This window comes from Pinus tabuliformis, chromosome 4_1, assembly GCF_031772625.1.
Source record: "Pinus tabuliformis cultivar Carrire ecotype Pingquan chromosome 4_1, CPIR1, whole genome shotgun sequence".
NCBI classification, from domain to species: domain Eukaryota; kingdom Viridiplantae; phylum Streptophyta; class Pinopsida; order Pinales; family Pinaceae; genus Pinus; species Pinus tabuliformis.
This window is the reverse complement of record NC_142303.1, coordinates 629,328,100-629,340,882: the sequence shown is the minus strand read 5'-3', so window position 1 is coordinate 629,340,882 and position 12,783 is coordinate 629,328,100. Positions and strand designations below refer to the sequence as shown.

General features: G+C 35.3%; 1 protein-coding gene across 1 annotated transcript in view; it reads right to left on the bottom strand.

Annotated features, from left to right (window-relative positions):
- The window catches only part of LOC149177613 (uncharacterized), a 382,857-nt gene that overhangs the window by 111,967 nt on the left and 258,107 nt on the right, over positions 1-12,783 (bottom strand). Inside the window, exon 11 of the mRNA XM_089423439.1 lies at positions 11,259-11,313. Within this exon, the coding sequence (XP_089279565.1) occupies positions 11,259-11,313 (55 nt within the window). The remainder of the gene's footprint in view (positions 1-11,258; positions 11,314-12,783) is intronic.

Here is a 12,783-nt window from a genome sequence, read left to right as displayed (position 1 = left end):
CGCTCATCCCCTTCAACCTGCAAACACAAGCTCCATAAGCTGCCAGGCCTGCATGACTCTTCATTGTTCCTCCGTCGGCCATCCCCTGTACACACACGGTAAAACAATAAGATCTCGATTTTTTTATTATGCGTGGGTGAAGCTTAGGGTTAGCATAATTAGAATGCATTTGATTTTTAGGTTAACATATCTTCTTCTTTTTTATGAAGTGTGTGTTAATATAAATAAATAAATTTAAAAAGAATTAGATTTTCATTTTTGTTATATATTTGATACGATTAGGTGTTAGAATTAGAATTTTTTTTTTATTATTTACTTTTGATTTTATTTAACTTAGGTTTCAGTTTTAACTTTAGATATATTTAATTTTAGTTTTGTTCCATTTTTATTTTGATTTTAGAATAGATCCAAAACAATAAAAAAAAAAATTTAAAAATCCCAAAAGCATAAAGAGGTTTCTAGGTTTTTATTTAGTTTTAGAATTTAGTCATTTTTATTTATGATTTTGATTTATATTTTAATCATTTAAAAAATAAAAATAAATAAAATTATTTTTTTTTCCTCATTCATCAAGGGTAAAATTTAAAGGAAAATTTTTGTGGTATTAATATTTGTCATTTTTCTATAGTTAAATGTGCTCAAATTTCTATCTAGAGTTTAACTATTGGAAAATGATAAATTTCCTAGATTTGGAATTTCAAGCATAAATCATTTTAAACTCTAGGTGGTTAGCATTTAAATTTCGTGGTTGATTAAAGAATTTGCATCTTTTGAAATTTAATTGCTAAGACATTGTTTATCTATAGAAAATCTATCGTCATTTCTTGAATATCAGATATTTTGCAAATTTTTCAAGCAGTCATTGATTTTTTCATACGCAACAGCAGCTAATCGATTACCTTGGATCATTAACTCCATAAGGCACTAGTTGTAATCATTTAAAATTTAATCAAATTCTAAGTTTCGCTAAGCCTTAATCAAGTATTCAATTACTTCATTGTGTCTCCCAAACCGGCTGATTCACAGTTGGTTCTCTGTTATCCCATAGGGTCTACCCCCCTTAGCCTACTATAGGGAGACGGCTTAAACGAAGAGATCAGGGATCAAGGTGAAAGCCCCCGCTCTTAGCGTTGTCGTGGTGCCTAGACACTCTGTGTGACAACAACCCCACAAGCAAACTCTTGGCACCACTTGCTTTCAGAAACTCGGCCCTTTGACCCTATGCGTCAGCCTCTGTGCTGCTCTGAGCGGCCTGCTGGACGTCAAGCCTCTAACTGGTCTCTAATGAAGTCATTATGCCTTCTGCCAGCTGGAAAGATGCTTCTTCGGCACTCTGGGACTCCTTCCCAACCTCTGGAACTGAAGACGTCTCTCCCACTCAGCAAATCGAATTTGCCTCTAGAAGTTGTTGCGTTTCCCCTACGCCAGCTTCTCTATGGCTCTTCTGCCTCTCTTCAAATGCACTCACTGTCTCTAGAATACTTCCTCCAGCCTCACTGTCTCTTCCCCTCTCATACTACTTCGATCTCTAGCTCTCTCATGCCACTAACTGTTTTTACTCTGGAAATCGATTTGCCAAGAAATTGAACTACTCAAGTGTCCCTCTTCATAACCACATCGACCTCCTCTTATAATCCATTATTGGAGCACCAACGACCAAGATTAAAATTTAATCAATGGCTAGGATCATCTCTGGATCGATCCATGTGAGTTTCTAGATGATTATCACCTTGACTTAATTAATATTCCCTAAGTTTAGACTTAGGAAATATTTAAAAATTGGTTAATAATCTAATTAAGTCATTTCTAGACGGAATTTCTAGAAACGATTTCTTGGTTTTGTAGATCTCATGTATTCTAGCCTCTCCATAAAATTTTGTGGCTAGAACACATCTGATGATACAAAAACTAACACCTTTTAGCATCATGCTCAAATTACTCTCCAAATAGGTTGAGTGAGCCCATTTAGCATCAAGCCTGGAATTACTCAGATAGAGTGTGGCCTTTGGATTTGGGACCAAATTACTCAAATAGATTGAGTGTGTCCCTATGGTTTCACCACGAGTTAAAGAGAATGACCAGGATGACAGTGAACCAAGACTAGTTAGTGTACCATGCGTCAGAGGTGTCAACCAGAATCATGGTGACTAGTTGATGCTAAAGATATACCATGTGTTAAGAGTACCGAACAAGATTATGGTGAGGACGCACCATAGGTTAGAGGTACCGACCAAAATTATGGTAACTTGATGTTGATGATTTACCATGTGTCACAATTGTTGACTAGATTATGGTAATTAGATAACGTTGATGTTGTTGATTTAACATGTGGCAAAGTTGTTGACCAGATTATGGTAATCGGAAGATGATGATGTTGATGAATTGTTATAACCTTAGAGAAATTTGTCAACATGAGAACATCTAGATAGTCATTATGAATACCTCCCTAGCTAAGAGGGAGTGTTGAATTTTGTAGTTATGGTTGGTCTTCATAATTAAAATTTTAGCCTCTAATGTATTTATAATGATAAATATAAAGCATGATCTTAATGCTACTATCAAAAGAGAAAATATGTGGCATGTTCTTCATGTCAGTTTTTAAAAGAGAGATTTTGAATTTTTTATTTCAGACTTCTGTGATCCATATTATTATTGAGAATGTCTTTCGGATAAATCACATCATTAGTTTTTGGTCAACAATTCAAACCATCTAATGTGATTCATCCTTATGACGAAGATGAAAAAAGCGGGTCTATTATTAGGTATAAATAGCAGTGATGCATCTTGTTCCAAAAATGAACATTAGGATAGAATGGTCAAAATATTATATAATAAAAACAATTAGTTATATAAAAAATTCAAATAAATAACTAGCTAAATAATACAAAAATCAAAATAAGATTTTTTTTAAATAAAATAAAAATAATAAAATATAAAAATATTGTGAAATAAAATTATAAGAAGAAAGAAGAATAAGACTAAAATAATATTATATTAATAGGGGAAAAGTCCAAAATGAAAATAAAAACAAAGATTCAAGAAAAATAACCATTATGTTAAGAACAAAGAATTATTAAAAAATGAGAGTAACGGTTTGACCATTTTGAATAAAAAAAACAAGAAAAAAAAAACATATATATATATATATATATATATATATATATTAGTTTTGGTAGCATCAGATGTGTTCTAGCCACAAAATTTGGTGGAGAGGCTAGAATACGTGAAATCTTCAAAACCCAGAAATCGTTTCTAGAAATTCCACCTAGAAATGGCTTAATTAGATTATTAAACAGTTTTTTAAATAATTCTTAAATCTAAACTTAGAGAATATGGATAATTAATCATAATTAATTAAGTCAAGGTGTGAATCACCTAGAAACTCACACAGGTCGACTCCAAGATGATCCTAGTCATTGATTAAGTTTTAATCTTTGTCGTTGGAGACCCAACAAATGATTATAAGAAGAATTCGATGAGCACTTGGAGAAGACACACCAAAACACCAGAAGTTCAATTTCCTTGGCAGATCGATTTCTAGAGAGCTATAGCAGTTGTCGGAGAGCCGAAATCGAAGCAGTGAGTGAGGGGTAGGGACAGTGAGGCTGGAGGAAGTTTTCCAAATCTAGCAAGTGCATTTGCAGAGAGACAGAAGTACCACAGTGAGGCTAATGCAGGGGATGTGCAGAAACCTCTAGAGGGCAGTTCGATTTAGCTGGAGAGAAGTCGAGTTTCAGTTCCAGAGGCCGAGAAAGGGTTCCAAAAGGCCGGAGAGACAGCTTCTCAGCCAGTGGCAGACAGAGCGACTACAAGAGCAGCTGATTTAGGATAAGTGTGGCAGAGATTGCGCTAGGGTGACGTAGGTCAGCGCAGAGACAGTTTGGAAGGCTCACTTGAAGTTGTAGTTAGAGCCTGGATTTGCCTGTGGGGTGAGGAAAATTCCTCACTAGAATTTTGCAAGTATTTTTCTCTGTAGGATTGCCAGATTCGACATCCAGATTTTTGTACTCAGATTTTACTGTTACTTAATAATAAAAACCCTCAGTTGTTGCACTTGTTTTCCCAAGTTGGGTTTTTCTAGGACATTTGTCCAAAAATAACGGCGTAATTTTTATTGAGTGTGTGTGCTAGTATTTTCTCAGTTTCCAGTGCTATTATTTCTGCAGTGTTTTATTTGTGAAGGTTGCAATGTGATTTATTTGATATTTTTCGTAGCAGCTAAATTGTTAAAATAATTAACAATTAGAAAAATAAATTCCAATTGTTGCAATAGGATTCCAATTTTGGAATTTTCACATGGTATCAAAGTGTGAGTGATTAGTTGGGAAGCTCAGAAGCAGAGGAAAGAATTTCGTTGCTCAGAGGGAGCAGCAGGTCGAAATTATTAAGGCAGCGCAGTTCCTTAACAAACAGGTCGAGTTGATGGGGCAAGAATTCGATTTTCAATTGCGGGGTTGCAGAAAAGTCGAGTTGCCCGGGATAGTGGTTCCAGCAATCAGATGGAGCAGTTGCAACCCAGATTTTCGCTGAGAAGATTTCTGGATGGACACAAAGGGTTTTGCAGATGCAAAACCAGCGTCGGGTGGAAGAAAAAAGCACACACAACTGAGGGAAAATTTCCCTCAGGGAACTTTGAGTCTCAAAAGTTAGATTTTTCCAGGAAGATTGGCAATAGCAGCTAATAAATCTATGCATTCCAGAAGGGAGTGTGAGTGCAGAGTGGCAGCCAAGCATAAGGAAAGAGGGGTTTTTCGACAATTTTTTAGATGGCCACAACGGGGCTTAGAGATCAGGATAAATTGGAGGGATCCTCCAACAATATCATCTGGAAGGCCAAGATGTCCTTCCTATTGGATGAATATGGCTTGAAGCTCTACATAGACAGCGTTGTGGCAGTTCCCCAAGGTGCGGATCAGCTAAAATAATACAGGAAGAAAATGGCAAAGGCGAAGTGGTTGATCTCGGATGGAGTCTGGGAACATATAGTCTCACACATAGTTAGCAAGGATACTGCCAAAGATATGTGGGATTTTCTCTCCACACTATATCAGGGCACTTTCGAGCAGCAAAAGACATTCCTAGAAGAAAAGTTGAGATGTATTAAGATGCAAAATGGTGAAGGCATAAATCTCTTCCTCACCAAGATTTAGGAGGTTCGAGACCAACGTACAGCTGTAGGGGCAGTGCCTCAACCAACAGAGCTAGGGTTATTGACACTAAATAATGTCTCTGAGGAGTGGCAAGTTTTTATCCAAAATATATTGGGAAAATACAAGCTATCATAATGGGACAAGATGTGTTCAGACTTGCAGCAGCAGGAGTTGAGGCGAGCTTTGTTAAACAACTCCATCAGTGGCAGTAGTAGCAACAGATTGAAGGTGGTGAAGGAGGAGGAGAATGTGGTCATTGCATCAAAGAGTCCCAATCAGGGGCAAGGGGAACAAAGAAGGAAGAAGAAGGACCTGTCAAAGGTCAAGTGCTTCAGATGTGGTGAGCTCGGTCACTACAACATGCAGTGTCCTCTCAAGAAGAAAGACAAGTCAGAGAAGCAGGACCAACAGGCAGTGTCATTTGAGATCGACAAGCTTTCCTCTAGGTTGGAGGAAGACTTCGCGATGTTGGCAGCCATACTTCCAGGAGTGAGGTGGGGTGAATTAAAGTTGTAGCTCCAGAGAGCTACAGATTTGGACAGGGCCCTTAAGGAATCCACCTCATGGATCATTACCAGGCTACGGGGGCCCACAGTATTCAGTAGCAGGATGGATCAATGGCAGTTGATGCAATCAGTACCAGTGTGACAGTAGCAGACTAGTAGCAATCAGATGTTGAGGAGCACAGTGCAGTGTTGACAATAGAGCAAGTGGCTCAGTGTAGAGTTGGAAGTAGCGCAGATTCTTCAGTGACAGTGCAGATGCTAGTATTAGTCATAGGCTCGGGAGACAAATGCATCATACTTAACACAGTTGATTTAGTATTTTGGATGCTTTTCAGTTGCAGCAGCAACAGATGAGAGGGAGTTGTAGTGCAGATGTAGTGTTGGTCGCAGTACAGTAGTGTCAGCAGCAGCACATATGCAGAATCAAAGTTGCACAATAGTTGGTGGGTAGAAGCAACTAGTCATCAATAGCGTGACAGAGGTGATACAAAGATAGGGTGTTGTAGCAGGATGTGCAACACTAGAGAGAGAACACAATCCTTGCTAAGAGGGAGTGTTAGTTTCTACAGCATTGGATGTGTTCCAGCCATGAAATTTGGTGGAGAGGCTAGAATACATGAGATACCCAAAACTCAGAAATCGATTTTTAAAATTCCACCTAGAACTGGCTTAGTTAGATTATTAACCAGGTTTTTAAATATTTCTTAAGTCTAAACTTAGGGAATATGGTTAATTAATCAGAATTGATTAAGTCAAGGTGTGAATCATCTAGAAACTCACATGGATCGACTCCAAGATGACCCTGCCATTGATTAAGTTTTCATCTTCGTCGGTGGGGACGCAACAGAGGATTATAAGAAGAAGTCGATGGGCACTTGGAGAAGACATGTCAAACACCAGAAGTTTGATTTCCTTGGCAGATCAATTTCTAGAGAGCAGCAGCAGTCGTCGGAGAGTCAAAATTGAACTAGAGAGTGAAGGGCAAGTAGGGACAGTGAGGTTGGAGGAAGTTTTCCAGATCTAGCGAGTACATTTGCAGAGAGGCAGAAGTACCATAGTGGGGTTGACGCATGGGTTGCACAGAAGCCTCTAGAGGGTAGTTTAATTTAGCTGGAAAGAAGTTGAGTTTTAGTTCCAGAGGCCAGGAAAGGGTTCCAGAAGGCCGGACAGACAATTTCTCAGTCAGTGGCAGACATGACAACTACAAGAGCAGTTGATTCAAGCTGAGCATGGCAGATAATGCGCTAGGGTGATGCAGGCCAGCGCAAAGACAGGTTGGACGACTCACTTGGAGCTACAGTCAGAGCCCGGATTTGCTTATGGGGTGAGGAAAATTCCTCACTAGAATTTTGCCAGTATTTTTCTCTGTAGGATTTCCATATTCGGCATCCATATTTTTGTACTCAGATTTCACTTCTGCTTAATAATAAAAACCCTCAGTTGTTGCACTGGTTTTCCCAAGTTGGGTTTTTCCGGAGACATTTCTCCAAAAATAACGGTGTCATTTTTCTTGTGTGTGTGTGCTAGTATTTTCTCAGTTTCCAACGCTATTATTTCCGTAGTATTTTATTTCTGAAGGTTGCAGTGTGATTTATTTGATATTTGTTGTAGCAGATAAATTGTTAAAATAATTAACAATTAGAAAAATAAATTCCAATTATTGCAATAGGATTCCAGTTTTGGAATTTTCACAAATATATATATATAAAGATAAGACAAGACCCAGCATAGCCAAAACAATAAAAGAAAGAACATATAAGATCAAATAGATAGAAATAAAACTAATTTATTATGGTGAAAAAATAAATTAAATTCATATATATATATGTGTGTGTGTAGGGGGGGCAAGATACCATCAAGAGGAGAGGGTTGGAATCCAACTCTTACTTAATTTCCAGCCATAGCCAAAACAATAAAAGAAAGAACAAATAAGATCAAATAGATAGAAATAAAACTAATTTATTATGGTGAAAAAATAAATTAAATTCATATATATATGTGTGTGGGTGTAAGGGGGGCAAGAGACCATCAAGAGGAGAGGGTTGGAATCCAACTCTTACTTAATTTCCAGCCATCATCCCTATTGAGATTCTTTGTCTGTTTCTCAATTTCAAAGTTCTCTCATAACTTCCTATGATGAAAGTGATCAATCTTTGCAATGACCTGAGAGTCCTCAATGCAGACATGGTGTTTAGATTTATCTGCATGTTCAGTTATAGCTAAGGAGCGAGAATGCCTATGTTTAATGTATGCTACATGCTCTTGGATTCTTTGATTAATGGAGCGCCCAGTTTCCCAATGTAGGGAATCCCACAAGAGCAAGGGATTGAATAAACCCTTTTCAAGTCTTTAGGGTTAACTGAATCTTTAACGGACCTAAGGGAGTTTCTGATGGTCTTAAGGGGCTTGAAGGTAGCTAATACTTTACTATTTTTAAGAATATGAGCAATTTTATCAGTGGTCTCATGGATGAAAGGAAGTTGAGTATTAGAAATTGTATCATCGAGAGCCTTTTTAATCCTAGGACCCTTACTGGCTCTTTGAAAATCTTTGAGACCTTGATGTTTTTTGTAGCCATTATTCTCAAAAAATTCAAAAGATGGGATTTCTCCTCTTCCAAGTGATTATCATCAGAAATTCTTAGAGCATGGATAGCAAGAGTATTAAGAACTCTGAATTTATGTGTAGGAAAATGGTGAGATCTGGCATGAAGATATTGTTCTATGTGGGTTTTTTTACAAAAAACTAGATGAGATAAAGAACCATCTTCCAATCTAGAGAGGAGAACATCAAGGAAAGGAAGGCTACCATCGACCTCAACCTCCATTTTGCATTTGATGGAGTCAGATTGAGAATTAAGATGATGAAGGAACATATCCAACTTCTCAAGACCATGGATGAAAGGAAGTTGAACATTAGAAATCGAATCATAGAGAGCATTTTCAATCCTAGGACCCTTACTGGTTCTTTGAAAAGATCTGAGACCTTGATGTTTGTTATAACCATTATTCTCAAAAACTTTCAAAAGATGTTATTTCTCCTCTTCCAGGCGATTATCATCAAAAATTCTTAGAGCACGAGTAGCAATAGAATTAAGAATTCTGAATTTATGTGCAAGAAAATGGTGAGAATTGGCATGAAGATATTGTTCCATGTGGGTTTTTTTACGAAAAACCTGGTGTGATAGAGAACCATCTTCCAATCTAGAGAGGAGAACACCAAGGAAAAGAATGTTACCATCAACCTCAACCTCCATTGTGAATTTCATGAAGTCAGATTGAGAATTAAGAAGATGAAGGAACATATCCAACTTCTCATGACCATGGAGAAATCTAAGCACCATGTTTGCATTGAGGACTCCCGGGTCATTGCTAAGATTCATCACTTTCATCATAGAAAATTACGAGAGGCCATTAAAATTAAGAAACAGACAAAGAATCTCAATAGATATGATGGTTGGAAATTAAATAAGAGTTGGATTACGACCCTCTCCTCTTTATGGTCTCTTCCCCCCATCCCCCTTTTTCTTCCACACACACACACACACACACACACACATATATATATATATACCATAATAAATTATTTTTATTTCTATCTATTTGATTTTCTTTGTTCTTTCTTTTATTGCTTTAGCTATGATATATATATATATATATATATATATATATATATATATATAACTTTATTTTCTTCCTTGATTTATTTATTTATTTTTATTTTTTCATAATGGTCAAACCATTACTCCTTTCATTTTTTAATAATTCTTTGTTCTTAACATAATGGTTATTTTTCTTGAATCTTTGTTTTTATTTTTATTCTCGACTTTTCCCATATTAATATATTATTATTTTTATTTTATTAAAAAAAAAAAAAACTTATTTTGATTTTTATATTATTTAGTTAGTTAGTTATTTGTATTTGTTATATAACTAATTGTTTTTATTATATAACATTTTGACCATATCTATCCTAAGATTCATTTTGAACTCAATAGATATACATTTTATTAATTCTATTTTCTAATGTTCATTTCTGAAACAAGATGCATCATTGTTATTTATACCTAATAATAGATCTATTTTTTTCATCTTCGTCCTGAGGATGAACCACATTAGATGGTTCGAAATGTCGACCAAAAGCTAATGATGTGATTTATCTGAAAGACATTCTCAATAATAAATTTTGAATTTATAATATTAAATTTCTTGGCTCCAAAACTTAAAGTCAGACCTCCAAGAAGTCAATTTAGCCTACCCCTTTGGTCACACCCATTCGGCCTCCTAGACAAGTATAAATAGAGGCTTCGACCTCCTCCAAATGGACAACTCAATAATCATCTATGTAAAGGCAATTTGGATCATCTAAGGCAAGGAAGAAGGATAGATTTGACGTATTATAATGGATGTCAAGTTTAAGGCATGAAAAAAAGGGTGGATCTAAGATAAAACAGAGGACGGATTTGAGGAAGAGATCTAAGGTAGAACAGAGAGATCTGAAACTTATCTAAAGGGAAATTGACCAGGTATGACCACGGTTGTGTTTGACTTTATGTTCACTTGATGCATCTTTGTTGAACTTAATGATTTATATAAGAAAAGGTTGTTGGGTTTTTCCCCCATGTGGGTTTTCTTAGGGTAAATGCTTGTGTTCTTGCTTTGGCTATCTATTTATGATCCCAATGTCTATTGTTGAAGATCTTCTGTGTAATTATTTTATGATGAATTTAAATGAAAGGAAGATTAAATTAAGAAATCATAAGAAATAATTATCAATTTAGAAGACATACGAAAAATCAACAACCCCGTGGGAAAAATAAATCTCATTTAAGAGGAGAATTCAAAATGGATGCTCATAAGGGTATACCCATGGTAAGATGTAAATCCATGATACAAGCGAAAATGAATAGTTAGTATTGTTTAGGAACTTCATGATAAACCACTTCTCCACCATTCCATGCCTAATGAAGGCGAGCAGATGTCATTCCAATTTGAGGTTTAAAAGAATTTTTTTGCCTAAAGAAAGATGTTAGGAATCTCATGAATATTGCAAGTAATTTGCCAAAATTTCATAATATTTGTTTACATAAACAAAAATAGTTAGAGCAACTAAATTCCTTTCACCAATAGAAATTTGCTAGCAATCTAATGCCTAGATGAAACAAATCCCATTATGAAATATGCAGGTAGCTTGCAAAAATGAGTTGAACCAATAGGTTTCACGGTGATACCAATTAGTGCCTCAATAGTTTATAAAATTATCACTCCCACTATGTCAATTATATATTGTGTTACACAAATCACTCTATATTTGAATAAGTAATATGCACTATTCATTCTTCCTTTTTCCAAAAAGATGTCAAATAGACATATGGGGAATTTACAGGAACTGGACTCACAACCAAACAAAAACTCCTCAATTATTTTCTGAAATGCAAAAACTCATGGTGATTGCAATATGTGATGTCTATTCTCACATATTCCTTCCTTTTTACAACTGCATCGACTAGCAAATTCTAAATCCAAGGAAACATTTCTTGAGATGAAAATGACAACATAATCAAAGCATTGGAAAGCAAGAAGGGAAAAGAAAAATCGCATACCGATAGCCAGCCCCACAGGATTAATGCCATACTTTTTGGCTACATGTAGATATTCCTGTGAAAAAGAGTCATGTTCACATTATCAATGATAGCGATGTAAACTATATACCACAAAAACAATAATATTTTGTTATTCCAATTTTAAGACATATTTAGTTAAGATTAATTAAGAAAAGGAATTATAAAATTCATGGATACTCTCAACTCTTATTTTATCACAATCTCTACCCTTCATAACTATTCTTCGAGCCCTACTTGAAATAGAAAAAAAAAATCCAATATCAATATATCTTGGAGGGCCTCAAGAAAAATTTAGGATGGAGAGAGAGAGAGAGAAAGAGAAACTATATTGGTTAACAAAAAAATAAATATGGACACATTTTTCAAAATTTCTGCACTTTGAATTTTATATAAGTTTAGAAAGTTCACCTCACACTGGATGTCTCTTTGTGAACTTCTACCTTAGGCCTAATCTAGAATATTACTATAGCAAACATGTTGATCACTAGGAAAAGCTCCATGTTAAGCATAAAGCCCTAGATATTGAGTTGTATTTATGTTGTTATATTACTGTTGTTGGCCAGACCCTTTAATTGTATTTTCACCAATGGTCTCCCACACACACACACACACATACACTAAAGAGACCTAGCTATAAAAGCATCTCATCGTGTACATTTGTTCTATTGTAAAATTAAGTTTCCCTCTAGAAGAGGATTATATTCAATTCCTATATCTATTTCTCAAGGCGTCGATCTACCCCTTTCCCTATTTTCAAGTTATTATGGTGTTCTTGTCTAGCACTTGGTATTATAAACTAGCATTCTAAGTTTTTACTTCTTCAATCAAGACATCTTGGAGTTTTTGCTATAACTTTTCTTCTATGAATCTTTAGACAATGAAATTTTGGGGAGAATTAGGAGAAACATCAAAGCGCATGTGATCAAAATTTTAGGTTCCTATTCAATATATTTTTTAAGAAATAGCCTATGTAAGTTAAGGTTTGTGACTAGTCCTTAAATCAATTTCAAAATAGTTATATTGGCATTTTCGCTATTAAAATTTTTATGAAAAGTTTTAGACTCGAGTTTTCAAGATCCTAAGGAGACATAGCAAATTACTTGTGGAAAATATTTAAGTTTTGAATCATTATACTTCCTAAGTTATATATTGTGGAATTTATGGATTTTGACTAGTCCTTAAATTAGTCTCAAACAAGTCATCTTTGCAAGTGTCACTATAATCTTTTTATGATGAAGTTTCAAATTGTGAACTTTTCGGGATTTTGAGTAGATATATCAAAGTATTTCTAGAAAAATAAATTGGTGGAGACCCTATAATTTATGAAATACAAGTTATAGTAATAAGGGTTTTTGACTAGTCCAAAAACTAGTCTCAAATAGGTGTTCTCAGTATAACTATCTCAAAAAGAGCTAAATGAGTGTCATTGGTTCCTTTGAAAACAAGACAACATAGTATTTTATGTAAAAAAATTAGAAGTAGATTTGAAATATTGAACACATGG